This window comes from Bubalus kerabau, chromosome X (assembly GCF_029407905.1).
Source record: "Bubalus kerabau isolate K-KA32 ecotype Philippines breed swamp buffalo chromosome X, PCC_UOA_SB_1v2, whole genome shotgun sequence".
In the NCBI taxonomy this organism is placed as follows: Eukaryota; Metazoa; Chordata; class Mammalia; order Artiodactyla; family Bovidae; genus Bubalus; species Bubalus kerabau.
The window spans coordinates 21,437,842-21,452,800 of NC_073647.1; the positions used below are offsets into that span (position 1 = coordinate 21,437,842).

General features: G+C 41.5%; 1 protein-coding gene across 4 annotated transcripts in view; it reads right to left on the bottom strand.

Moving 5' to 3' along the window:
* Positions 1–14,959, bottom strand: part of GPC3 (glypican 3) — a 460,817-nt gene that overhangs the window by 112,998 nt on the left and 332,860 nt on the right. For all 4 annotated transcript variants that reach the window (XM_055565179.1, XM_055565176.1, XM_055565177.1 and 1 more), the window contains exon 6: positions 4,677–4,797. In XM_055565179.1, the coding sequence (XP_055421154.1) occupies positions 4,677–4,797 (121 nt within the window). The remainder of the gene's footprint in view (positions 1–4,676; positions 4,798–14,959) is intronic.

Consider the following 14,959-nt stretch of genomic DNA (forward strand, 5'->3'; position numbering starts at 1 on the left):
ATTGTGCTGTGCAAATTGATGGCAGAATTATTATCATTCATATGGAGTCACATGGCTAACACGATCTGAAGACAGATCACCTATCTGGTTCTGGAGGAGGGTGATAAATGCAAAAGTGTTTTTGTAGTTTAATGTTTTCATGGCCTAATGAGAACAAGGCAGGAGAACAGAATAATTGGGTAGGGGGAAGGGCAAGTTTAAGTTCCATCTGCCCAGGCTGGAAGACTGGTGGGAAGGGAAGAATGTCTGAAAAGATGCGAGGTTACAAAGTAGAAAGGGGTGACCTGGGAACAGGGTGTTTAAAAAAGAGTGGCAGGGCAGAGAATAAAGTCACCAGACTTGTTCACAAGAGGGTGCTGGGTTAAAGCCTGACCTTGAGCCACAAATCACTGAATCACACGGCTGGAAGGAATCTTAAGAGGCTACCTCGTCCACACCCCCACCATTCAGCAGGACATTTCAACCATCCCAAACAGATGAGACTATCCAACTTTGAATGAAAAGCTCTGACACCAAATGAGCAGGTATTGACTGCTCTGGCTTCAGCTGTTTCCAACAGGCAGGAAAACAATTTCTGGAATTTCATTTGAACCCGAACTGAAACCGAGGGAAAATAATAAACAGCTAGGTTTTTCATGGAAACAATAGCTTCTGTAGTAGTTTAAGGTCTGCGACATTAACACTAACGACACAGCAAGTCTTAGAGAGAAACTGTTACCAACAAACTGAGTTAGAGGACGCACAGGCCACAGTGGCCTGTGGGTAAGAGTGGATCATGATCATTCTTGGTATTTGTAGGGTCTTCTCTCCATGTAGGAGCCTTGAAGCAGGATAGTAAGAAAAACACAATTTTTCTTTTAAAGCAATATGGCCCAGCAAATTCCAGGACTGATATTGAGGACTTAAGAGTTCAATTCCTCTCCTAACACAAGACAATAAATCCTCACACACAAATTAGAAACTGCAAAGGAAATAAAAGGGTCCTCATTTCCAATCGTGGGAATGTTACACAAGAACTCTGGTTTGGAAGGAGGAGGGGAGGACATTCCACACCTGCAGGTCTTCGCAGGAAAGGGGCCCTGGGCCTGACCCTGAACACGTCCCCTCCAGGTTACATCGTGGGACTGTCAATACGGAAATAATGTTACATTACTCCCTCAGTGAATATATTATTTCACCTCCTATCAACAGCAACCATAACTTGAAAGGAGGCAGCTGAGAATTTCCATGGAAGAAAGTGAAGAGGTCTTGGGGGATGTGCTCATAAACGGCCTAGCCACAGTCCATCTGGATGGACACACACGGGCATGTGTGCATAGACCAAAGTAGCTCTGCACTGACAGTTGCATATGTTGGAGCGGCCTACCGTACTTTAATAGTGGCAGCACCAAGCGAGGAGCTTAGGAAAATAACAGTATACTCTTGGATTCTCCACTCACTTACATGTGAACTGAGGCAAGTTAACTTGATTCTACCTCCTCATCACTCTAACTTTAGGTCAATGTAGCCAGGCCTTCAGTGAATCCAGATGTTTGGCAGTGACTAGGAAACAACATCTGGATGATTGGTTGAATTTTCAACTGAACTTACTGGATGTTTTGGCAGCATGCCCACACAGCCCTTAATGGCTTTCTGCCTCAGTTTCCCTAGCTATAAAAAAAGGTACAAACATTATCACTTACCTCCCAGGAGGCAGTGAGGATGAAATAATACCCAAGGGTAACAATGAGTTCCTGAAAAGAATGATTCTTTGACAGTACTGTATCTTATACAATTCCAGGCTGGATATTTTTTTCCCAATATGAGCAGTTAGGACTTTTAGGACATAAAAGCACTTTGAAATATGGTTCAATGCTACACAAATACAACACATTATCATCATCATCCCATTCTTCATTGTGACTTCCCTAAAGTGTCTCACTTTCAGATTGAACCATGGCCAAAATATGAATTTTACTGAAGGTCTGAAAGATGATATATTTTGGCCATGTAAAGCAATACAGATGAGACAAGAAAAAACCAGCGTGGGTGTTTGGAGCCCAGCCAATTTTAACAGCTCAACTTAAACAGGTAAAACTGGTCTATCAATGAGAATTAATTGGTTGCTCAATGGTATTTATAAAGGAACCAAAAACGTCCACACATATGTCCATTGGCAAAGGTAGGAGAAAGTAATTATAATGGTGACCTCTCCGACACTGACAATATGCACCTCCCTATGAAGAGGCTTCACCTTTTGCGGCTGAAAGTTAGCAGGAAGAGAAAGAAGGAAACATGGGAGAGAAAGATGTATCAAAGGGATCTCTTTGATCCACCCAAAATTTGGGTGGCAGAGTTAGACTGGGAAAAAGTATTGGAATACTATTCTCTTTCAGACTCACTCCAAGTCCTGACTACAGAGGACATCCTGACTACAATAATCACCTTAATTGTGTCATGCACATGCAATTATGTGTGTGTGTGTGTATACATATATATATATATATATACATTTTACATATATATGCATATGTGTAAAATGTATAATTATACATAAATTTTATATAATGGGATATGAATAGACATAGATACATAGATATGATTTCTTATACTCACAATAACCTTGTAAGGAACTATTTTGCTAACTCTAAATACTACAGATGAAAACTAAAGCTCAGAGAAGTTGAATGATTTGCTCAAAGTTATATATCTAGTAAGACCCACAGTTGAATTGGGATCCACATGGATTCAAAGCCCATGTTCTATTCATTATATGACATGGTCTCCCAGAGCATTAATATCAAACACCCAAAGTCTTGACTGAGGGGCTTGCTATAAATTGTCACTTTTAGTGACTGCCAGATCATATGCTCTGATGCAGCTTTCCCTTTTTACAGGGTGGGGCTCCATCCACAGGTCTTTCTCTGATATTTCTTACGAAATCCTTCTCACAGTACCCAGCCCACCTCAGGCCTAAGCAAGTGACCCCAAAACTGATGAGCAACATCACTGTCTAGCTCTTCTTCATTATTGGCTGCCTTGTCTTTGTATTTAAACATGTGTTTCTCCTCCAAGGAAGGTATGAAAACAGGCCAGACTCCTTTTGAATCCTCAAACTCCCTGGAACCTGGCTGAGCACATAGTAGGTATTCCTTCATGTCTGGTGACCAAAGACATCTGTTGACACTATTCATTTAAAATGAGGGGCACAGAGATGGACCCTGAGGTTCTGGCCTTACCAGTGCTTGGATCTAACCAGTTGAGTGGAGTCACCCAGACACATTTGGTTTGAGATAATTTAGAAATAATTCAAAGAAACACTGCCTTTGTCCCCAGGTAAAGCACACCATCAGCAATGGGAGGTTTACGCTGTGCTCTGAATTCTTCAGAGATGTGTTTTGAAACATCTTGTATGTAACCAGGCTTTATAGAACTTAGCGAGGTTGTGAGTTCACCAAAAAGAAGGATCTGTTATGCAAATGCTGCCACGATTCTGTGCTCAGAAGCAGTAACAACTAATTATTAAGTGCTCACGGAGAGCAGAGCACTTCATTAGGCTCTGGAGGAATCTCACTCAAAAGTGTAGTAAATACTTTCACAATGCCATTCGCCATGAAATATGTCACTATTAGGAAGGCCCTTCCAAACATTTTTCCTAAAAGCTATAAAGATTTCACTGCTAAACTTCACAGGAAAAGACAAAATCATGCCAATGTCATCCTACAGAAACCTCTGTCCTTGCAGCAGGAGTTTAATTTCATTAAGTCCTTCCTCAGCTATGAATAGAAGTCAGCAGTGCCAGGGTCCTCCCACCCATGGACCATAGGGTAGGAACACTGCCACTCTGGTATCTGGTGGCATTTTTGATGGCATTTTTTAAACTGTGGCCACAAAGCAATCACAAGCAGATGGTACAACTGACTTCTATTTGTGTCTCAGTTACTAAACTCCTGAGAAGAAAAACTGTGCAAGTCAAGGGAATCTGTGGGTGCTCTGTGCATGGCAGTGACTCAGAAGTTGGCATGGGTGCAGTGAAGCTGGTCCTCTCGTATCTTGCTGGTGGCAGTGAAAGCTGTCACATCCCCATTGGACAGCAGTTTGGAAACATGCAGTAAAACGCTCATATCCTTTAACCCCATAACTCCAGTATGTTAAGAAATTGAGCTAAGATCAGGAGACAGCACTATGCAGGAGGTCGCTTTATTTAATGGTAAAAATTTCAAGCAATCTGAATGCATAGCAAAGGCAAATTAATTATAATTAACACTCAAAGGAATCTTTCGGGGCCACAAAAGATGATTAGTATGCAGATTTGTGGCAACATGAAAAAATGTTTCCAACACAGTGTTAATTTTAAGCAGCAGAAATCACTAATATACTTCCCATTATGTAAAAAGCCTATGTGTGATTTTTTTGACCAAATATTAAAAAATATAAAAATGAAAACAGGGTGGACTAGTGGGGTTGAGACAAATACTTTTCCTTCTGTATTCCAAGCTTTCTCTTATGTTGCGATATTTTCTTTATAATTTAAAAATGGGGTGAAAACAAAGGTCAGAAGTCCTGTTTAGCAGAGAGACTCTGAAGACGATGAACATGGCTGCCTTTCCAATAAGCCCAAGAATACAGTTTGAACGCTCAACATCGTCCATTGCTCAATTTTTTGCCATATCTGTTTTTGCTGGATACACACATACCTGGTTAATGTGCTTCAGTTTGTCAATAATTTGACTGACCACTGGCTCAGGGCCCTTCATTTTCAGCTCATGGAGGTTGAACTGATTCTTCATTCCATTCCTTGCTGCCTTTTGGCTGTATCTGGAAATATGAAGGTAAAGAAAAGGTTTGTCACAAGAGAGTTCCAAGCAAAGTGCAAGTTGACTGTATTTGGCACATGGTCGAGCTGACCACAAGCCACCTTTAGCCTTCCAGCCCGTGGGATGACTGCATGGTACAAAGGTAGACCACTCCAGATAGAGTCTACTTGTACTGGAGAACATTCACTCAAAAGTCAACAAGTTTCATCCACCTCATTAGAACTGATTCAAACGTATTCTTTTTAACGGCTGAGTAATATTCCATTGTGTATATGAAACTGGAGCCTATTATACAGAGTGAAATAAGCCAGAAAGAAAAACACCAATACAGTATACTAATGCATATATGTGGAATTTAGAAAGATGGTAACGATAACCCTGTATGCGAGACAGCAAAAGAGACACAGATGTATAGAACAGTCTTTTGGACTCTGTGGGAGAGGGCGAGGGCGGGATGATACGGGAGAAGGGCATTGAAACATGTAAATTATCATATATGAAACAAATCGCCAGTCCAGGTTCGATGCATGATACAGGAAGCTTGGGGCTGGTGCACTGGGATGGCCCAGAGGGATGGGATGGGGAGGGAGGTGGGAGGGGGGTTCAGGATGGGGAACATGTGTACACCCGTGGTAGATTCATGTCAATGTATGGTAAAACCAATACAATATTGTAAAGTTTTTTTTTTTTTTAAAGTTAACAAGTATTAATTCACCATTCCTTTTTTCTCGGTGTTGGGGATATAGCAATGAACAAGACAGAGACAAGGTCTCTGCCCTTATTTTGCCCTCCATCTAGTGTAGAGTCCAGAAGAGCACTAAGGGAGGTGCTGGGTTTTGGCCAGGGAAGCACACAGAAGGGTCCTTAATTCTGAGTGTGCTTTCTATTCATCTGAAGGATAAAGACTCTTGCATGTTCTTTACTTCTTCCTCCTTCTCCACTTCCTCCTCCCATCATTTCCTGCAGGTCTGGGCAGCCCAGCTCCTCCTGAAAAGGCTTTCCCAACCCATTTGCAGCATAAATTATACCTGCCAGCTTCTGTCTCTGTTCTCCACAGGGAGGCAAACCAGCAGCTCAAGGGAAGGTTTTAACGTGGTCCCCCAGGATAAGACATAGGTTTCTGCTTCAAGAATGAAGTTTCAAGCTATCTATGGACATCCTCACCAGCATGAGAATGGGGGATATTTACAATCCTGGGCAATTCTGCCTTTCAGTGTGGGGCTTTGTCAACTTCAACTGGAACAGTAATTCACTACTGAGGTGGTTTCTTTGCTGGCTTCATGGTTCCAGACCTTTGTACATTTACTCATCTTTCAAAACAAGGCAAACAGACACAAAACAAAAACAAGAAACAGATTTAATTTTCTCCTTTATCTTTTCTCATGTAGAAAGACCAGAACACTGTTACCAAAGGGGGAAAAGGCTTTGATCTCTTTTTTTTTTTTTCTTTTTCCTCATCCTGATAATGGAATATTTTCTTAAAGAAATGGAAAACTTAGCAGGACTTTTGCCCCTACCTTATATACTTAAAAAATTACAATAGGGCAGTTGAATTAAGGGCAAATTCATATTTTTTACTCATATTTTTAATTACAAAAATAACAGTGCTCATTGAAGACAATTAAAATATACAGACATAATCAAAGCATACAGCACAAGTTCTTGCATCATCTTATCCTTCCAAGAGACAGTCATCTTTAAGTTTGATATATATTCTTCTAGAGGTTTCCACATGCATATGTGTGCATATGTGCATGCTCAGCCGCTCAGTCGTGTCCGACTCTTTGCGACTCTATGAACTGTAGCCCGCCAGGCTCCTCTGTCCATGGTATTCTCCAGGTGAGAATACTGGAGTGAGTTGCCATGCCCTCCTCCAGGGAATCTTTCCAACATGGGGATTGAACTCACGTCTGCCTTCATCTCCTGCATTGCAGGCAGATTCTTTACCCACTGAGCCACGTGGGAAGCCCTTCACAGGCGTATACTAACATGCAAGTCTAACCAAAATTGGAATTGTACTATTTATGCTGATTTGCAACTTATCACTTAATATGTATCTTGGATACATTTCTGTGTCAGAACATAAATAACTGCTTTGTTTTTATTCCTCTGTATGGCTAGATCATAAATTATTTATCTAATCTCTTACTGATAAACAAGTGAGGTATTTCTAATATTTTACTAATATAAACAATGCTACAAAGAACATCCTTGTATGGTGATCTTTGTACATTTCATGAATGTCTATTAAGGATAAGTTCCTAGAATTTAATCAATTTGTACTTCTAATCCCAAATTATGACATGCCAAGAATAATTAACACCACTGTATTTTTGCACAGCATTTTACAAAGCGGTTTTGTATCACTTAGCTCACTTGAGCTTCTCAGCCACACTGTGAGGAGATAGGGCAGACCTCATTATCTCTTTATTATTGAAAATTTCACAACTTCAGAAGACAGTGATCTAATAGATGCTTCCTTATAGTATAATACTCTGCCAATATTCAGTTCAGTTCAGTTCAGTCGCTCAGTCCTGTCCAACTCTTTGTGACCCCATGAATTGCAGCACGCCAGGCCTCCCTGTCCATCACCAACTCCCGGAGTTCACTCAAACTCACGTCCATCAAGTCGATGATGTCATCCAGCCATCTCATCTTCTGTCATCCCCTTCTCCTCCTGCCCCCAATCCCTCCCAGCATCAGAGTCTTTTCCAATGAGTCAACTCTTCGCATGAGGTGGCCAAAGTATTGGAGTTTCAGCTTTACCATCTTTCCTTCCAAAGAACACCCAGGACTGGTCTCCTTTAGAATGGACTGGTTGGATCTCCCTGCAGTCCAAGGGACTCTCAAGAGTCTTCTCCAACACCACAGTTCAAAAGCATCAATTCTTCAGTGCTCGGCTTTCTTTATAGTCCAATTCTCACATCCATACGTGACCACTGGAAAAATCATAGCCTTGACTAGACAGACCTTTGTTGGCAAAGTAATGTCTCTGCTTTTGAATATGCTATCTAGGTTGGTTATAACCCTCCTTCCAAGGAGTAAGCGTCTTTTAATTTCATGGCTGCAATCACCATCTGCCGTGATTTTGGAGCCCCAAAAAATAAAGTCTGACACTGTTTCCACTATTTCCCCATCTATTTCCCATGAAGTGATGGGACCAGATACCATGATCTTCGTTTTCTGAATGTTGAGCTTTAAGCCAACTTTTTCACTCTCCTCTTTCACTTTCATCAAGAGGCTCTTTAGTTCCTCTTCACTTTCTGCCATAAGGGTGGTGTCATCTGCATATCTGAGGTTACTGATATTTCTCCCGACAATCTTGATTCCAGCTTGTGCTTCTTCCAGCCCAGCGTTTCTCATGATGTCCTCTGCATATAAGTTAAATAAGCAGGGTGACAATATACAGCCTTGACTATTTAGCTTACCTAACGTTAAAACTTAGCGAATACAATGTGTGTGCATGTGAAGTACTTCAGTTGTGCCTGACTCTTTGCGACTCCATAGACTGTAGCCCGCCAGGCTCCTCTGTTCAAGGGATTCTCCTGGCAAGAATACTGGAATGGGTTGCCATGTCCTTCTCCAGTGAATATACAGATCACCCACCAGATACCAATTGCCTTTGGGGGCTGTGTTAAAGAAATGTAATGCATTTCTTTAAGGGAAATTCTTTGTTTATATATCTGGTGAGAATCAGCTCCCCACTAGCCTCCTTTTGTGTGCTTGTATATAATGCTGTCTGTTTAAATATCATCTCCCTCTTGATGACCACCAACTCCATCCTCTTTTTCTTTATATCTACTGATGCCTGAAGCAGAGACCTGATTCACAGGTAAAGAGGTAAGCAGTTCTAAAATGAACTTTAGGAACGTGTCCCTAGAGACATCTCCCTGGACTTATTCCTATCGAAGCCTGCCCACGCCTATAAAACAAGTCACCTTCTAAAGTTTATTATCCTCAGTGGAATAGTGTAAAGACATCTACCAACTTAGTGACTTTGCCCTGTACTCCTTCTTCCAAATCATTTATAAATATTAAGTCAAATTAGTCCCATAGCTGATCCCTTGTGGCCCTACTGTCTATTTCCTGCCATTCAGAAAAATGCCCTTTCAGCTCTTTTTTTTTGTTTCTTACCTCCAAGTCTTGGATAAGGAGCCGGGACTAAACTAAACATGGTGACTCAATTTTTTAAAAACAGCCTTGAGTTTAAAAGCTTGCCAAACTTTCTGAAAGTTGAAACAGCATCCACTATTTTGCTCTATCCATGTGCTATTTAAATCCTCAAAAGACTTAGTAAATTAAGCATGGTTTCTGGTTACAGAAGTGTTGGGAAGAGCTGGCTTATGGCTTAGACCTAAAACTTTATTTTATTTACTCCACAAAGCAGTAACCAAAAGTACTGGTTCGATTGATGTCTACATCTGCTAAAATTTAGTGGCCCTATTTTTAAATTTAGTGGCACTATTTTAAAACTCTCCAGGAACTCTGCTCTTCCCCTATCCATTTAGGTATGTGAATACCTCTCCCCCATCCCCAATACTATGTCCTGTTTCTCACACCTCTACTCTTTTCTCCTTAGCCAGACAAAATGTAGAGCAGAATCTTAAAATTCTTGAGTGTTCAAATGGAATACTACGCAGACATCAAAAGAACAAAGTTAGAACAAAGCTGAAGATGGCCCCAAATTCTTGAAATCTGGTGATGCTACCATCACTGATAGGGTTCCTGGCAAGCGCACGTGTGTTGAGAGCTTCTCTATCCTCCTCTGAGCCATTTTGCTGTTCGCGACATGAGACAGATGGTTCCTGTGGGTGTCATCAAAGCAGTAGACAAGAAGGCAACTGGAGCTGGCAAGGTCACCAAGTCTGCCCAGAAAGCTCAGAAGGCTAAATGAACAACATCCTCAATACCTGCCATCTTAATCAGTGGTGGAAGAATGGTCTCAGAACTGTTTGTCTCAATTGGCCATTTAAGCTCAATAGTGAAAGACTAGTTAATGGTAACCGGGCATGATAAACCTTCAGAAGGAAAGGAGAATATTTTGTGGACCATTCATTTTTGTGTGGCCATTCTAAATCATTGGTCTTCAAAATCAGTACTTTTTAATGGAAACAACTTGATTAAAAATATGTCATAGAATTTGAGACACTTAAAAAATTTAATGAGAAAAAAAAGAATGGTAAAAGCAGTTACTTCCAGTAAGTAAGATATTGGGGGAAATTTTACTTTTTTATGTCCTTCTATATCTTTTACACTTTAAAACCTTTACAGTAATTTTTAATGAGTGAAAATTTATATAGCAGTTATTTTTAAGGCAAAAGAAAACAACATGAAACAACAACAATAACAACAAGAAAAAACAAACCAAAGGAAAATAAAAAGTGGGCCTAACTCCTAGGCCTCACTCAGAGCCTCTGGGAAAATATTCTTGTTAATCAGAGTTATGTTGGCCATGACTAGATCCCCGGCTTAACGGTGATCCCTTATGAGAACACATGTTTGGGCCAGTACATACAATGTCACCCTGGAATTCCTTCACACCTCAGATGGTTATCATCAGGTCACAAACTATACTTTGTTAGGTTAAACACAGCCTATATGTTTTCTACTCTTCAATGAGGTAATGCTAACCTATTTCAAAAGGACAGTCAGTAAGGATATGACTGAATGTGTATTATTATGAGGACCCTGTCTCTAAACAGAGGCATAAAAGCCATTCAAGTTCTTGCCCACCTTCCCAGAAGATGCATAGAGTCCTCTCCTGATGGGAGTTGAGGGCCTCCCTGGGATTCATTCTGAACTGCTGCTCTTGCACCCAAATGCATTGTGGGTACCACTCTGAGTGGCTTGTGCTCCTTCCACATACATTCCATTTGCCAGCCTGTATAGTCTGCGAGCTCTCTGAAGGCAGAGGCTTGGTTAGTTGTCTTGTGTACCACCCAGAGCACCTCCGAGTGCATGCAGTAACACCAGCTGGCAGTGCCGAGTGCTCTCTCTGTGCCAGATACTGTTCCAGCATGAGGAAAAATACAACCCGCAGCACCACACTGAGTCCTCCTAAGAGCCCTACAAGATGGACAGTATTATCATCAGCTCCTTCTTGCAAAGAAGAACACCGAGGCATGAAGTGAAGCCACTTGCCGAAGGTCACACAGCTACCCAATAGCAAAGCTAGAGTTTGAACGTTTGAGTCTACGTCCAGCTGCCTCTGTTCTTAACCGCTCCACTGCTATTATTCCTTAGAAATAATCCACGCTGACTAAATATTTGACGTTTCCATTTCACGCTACCCAATTCATGGTATGATACAATTAGCCAGCTACTGGTGATGGTCTACGAGGCTCACAACAGGGCCTGCCACAACAGCTCTCTTTACCTAATCAGCGGATTCCTGGGCTTGCCCTTTAAAAGCCCTTGAGGAGAGCCCTGTGTATGGAGTTTCTTCTCCCAAACAGAGATCCAACAGCATCACCATTCAGTGAAATATTTGCATTCTTGAAAGATAAGGTATTGAAGTTAGACATATAAATAATCCTCCTCCACCACCACTGTATAGACAAACACCAAAGGTGATCTGAAATCTCTAAGGACAATAGGAAAGTGAATGTTGGCGAAGGCCTCCCTGCCACGTAGCAATACGACATATGCAATGGACCCCCAGGGAATTTTATGTAACATACATGCTCCAAGCTTTAAGCTCAGAGGGACTCAGTTAGGGGTGTCTCTGTAGAGTTGCAGTAATTAATTCATTCATCCAGCATTTTATTTTCACTCACTTCCTCTGTGCCCCTGGTGTACAATGGTTCCTGACAGGTTTTCAGTGAGGCTGAGCCACTGCGGCCACAATTCTCCCCACCCAGACTGCCCAGAGTGTCAGGAATGGGGACACTGTTGGCCATGGGGGATTTTAAGGATGGGTTATCTGCTTAGCAACACTCATCTCTAATTAGATTAACTGTCCTCTCTCCAGAACACTGCTTTTTCCTAAAGCTTTGACATGGTTCTGGCAATGAATACTGGCCAGTGGAGGACGAAAAATAGAGAGGCGCTCCTGCCTCCTAAATCTAAACTCTTCTTAACTGGACATGTTATGCGTGATGTTAGAAGTGTCCCCATAAAGCATTACCTGTGGTGTCTTCTTCCCCCATCCAGTGTGGTACCTGCTTATTAGCACAAAAATAGCAAATTTGATTTGTGAAGTGAAAGGAAGACACGTCTCTGTTCAGGCAGATTGGGCAGGGATGGAGGGGCGACACCTTGCAAAAGCCGTAAAGAGCAAAGGAACCCAATGAAAATAGGACATCTGGGCGTGATGGTGTTAGGACAACCGACACAAAGAGAGCACTAGTAGAAGAGGAATAGAATCAAACGTGTAAAATGGGCAGTCTTTTCTTCCTGGGTCTGTGCCGGCTGAGGCAGCACAGGTGAAGTGGAAGGAAATCAATGGATTCAAACATACAGCATTCAAATAGGAAGCACCCTTGTCCAATCCACTGATGGCGCAGATGAAGAAACTGAGACCCAGGGAGGGACTTTCCCAGCAGCACAGGTAGTTAGTATCATAACTCTCACCTTTAGAAGAAATTTCTTCTTTAAAAGCTTCCTTAAATACACATTGGTGATTTTGAGCATTGCTAGTACAGATGCAGGAGAGAGAAGTTGCTAGAAAATTCACTTTCCTCCTTCTTCTAGGCATTAGACTACTGGAAAGTATTCGAAAGCAAGTCTTAGAAAAACCAACTTGCCCCCTCCCCCCACCAAATATTTAATTTCACAGAAGCTTGTTTCATTTACTGCCGGGGTTTTAGATGATCTACAAAGTTACAGATCTCACATTCTCGGTGCGCCATCTTATGGAAAGGCTGCAGTATTGCAAGTAGCCCTTTGCCCAAACAGTGATTTATCAGACTGTTTCCTTGGAAAGCACTCCGGCTGCAACAATCACTGTGAAAAAATGGCATAATTTAAAGAGTATAAATACCTTTAAAAACAAACTACAACACAGGGTAGAAAACCCACCTTATCAATAGGCCTAAGAAAATGTTCTTTTTCTATCCAAGATGCAGTCTTCATTTACATAAATGAACAGAAAAATAAAGCAAAAGTGAAAATTGCTGAGTTTAATAAATATGTTTAATAAAGAAGGCAGCAATTTGCTTCTAATTTATGTATGCACAAGTCTAAAGAAAAATGGTTTTCATAATTGTTGGTACAGCAATACCACTTCAGAGCAAATATCAGACAGGAGAGTGCCAGAAACAGATATGACCACCGGACTCCAAGAACTACTTTGATTCTCAAACAATAGCCTTTCAGAAATTACAGATATATTTCAACAGAAAGGAAGCAAAATTTAGAGTAGAAATCAGGGGGCTGAAAGCCCATTTATACCTCATCTAGTGGACATTACCTATATAAGGGAATAGCTATATTAGAATCCACTTTTAGCCTAGTTTCAAACCTCACTGTGAGGAGAGACTAAAAGATTGGTCTTGGAATATAATCAAGAAGTCATTTAAACCTCAAGAAGCGAAGAATATTTTCCAGATGGTGAGGAAAGCTTGAGAAGTTGATATCACCCGCTGTGGGGAACAGCCTCCTGCAGAGATGGGGAGGCAGAGAGAAAATGCCTGAATGTTTGTCTGAAGAGGCAAACTCCACAGAGGAGCCTGGAGGTAAGGAGAGAGAAAAGTAAATAAGGAAGCAAAAGCGATTCCTGTGAGAACCGCGGCATAGGCAGAGCCTGATGTGTGGGAAGGTTGGTGAGAACAGCCTCCTGGGCTTTGAGCCCTGACCACGGGCAGCCGACACCAAGCCAGGGCGGGCAGGGCTGCTGAAGGGTTCTCTGAGGGGTGTCCTTGAGGGGAACATACCAAGGAGGAGAGGAATCTGAGCCAGTGTAAGATTTCCAAAAATAGCAAAAAAAAAAAAAAAAAAGGCAATTCAAAGTTCACTAATTGGGAGTGGAGACGTAGCAGCACAAGGTGTGTGATGGTGATTTATCATTAAATCACCCCAAACTCATTTACCGAGTCCCTCTAGGCCAGACAGTGGGCTTCCCTGATAGCTCAGTTGGTAAAGAATCCGCCTGCAATGCAGGAAACCCCAGTTTGATTCCTGGATTGGGAAGATCCACTGGAGAAGGGATAGGCTACCCACTCCAGTCTTCTTGGGCTTCCCTTGTGGCTCAGCTCGTAAAGAATCTGCCTGCAGTGTGGGAGACCTGGGTTCGATCCCTGGGTTGGGAAGATCCCCTGGAGAAGGGAAAAGCTACCCACTCCAGTATTCTGGCCTGGAGAATTCCAAAGAGTCAGACACAACTGAGTGACTTTTACTTTCCAGCCCAGAAAACCAGATGTTTTCTTGTCCCACTGGAGTTAAACCAAAAGGAAGTGGTTTTTACCTTTTTTTAAATTTTTTTTGAAAGTTAGATTTTAACTCAAAAATATTTGAGTCATAAAGGACCCTCGAAATCATTTAGTTCAATGCACCGAGGCCAAACAGTAGCCATCCAAATTATTATTGGTATCACTGCTGATGGAATGTGATTAAAGCCACAACGTCCCCCAAATAGAAAAGCCAAGAAGAAGAGGTCAAAGAACAGGTCACACACGAGAACATTGTATGAAAGTAACTGATGTTGAAAATAATGATCAATAATTATTTATTTTTAAAAGGTAAAATTCAGTCCTGTCTACATAGTTTACTGAGACAGCAAAGACCGTATACTTTAGAAAGGCTGAGTAATATGGTGCAAAGAGCACTGGTCCTAGAGTCAAGACATTCGTTCAAAGGCTGCTACTGTGTGACTTTTGACAAGTAACTAAACTCTCCTGAACTTGAGTGTCCTTATCTCTGAAATAGGGATAATGCCACCACATTTGTTTTGAGGATTAGCTGATGTAATGAATGTTAGCAAATTTAAGATAACATACATTAAGTGTTTAGAAGAGGGCCCAACACATTTATATGAGCACTGGTATTGTTTTGTGAAAGTATCCGACACAAAATAGGCGTTCAATAAATGTTACTTGGAAAAGAATTTTCTGAAGTAGAATGAATAAATCTTGCCATGAATACTTAGGGGAAGCTTCAAGTCTGCTCATCCCTGTACAGAGAGAACTGGAGAAGTGGAAGAGTCTCCGTTGGGTGAGTAGCCAGCA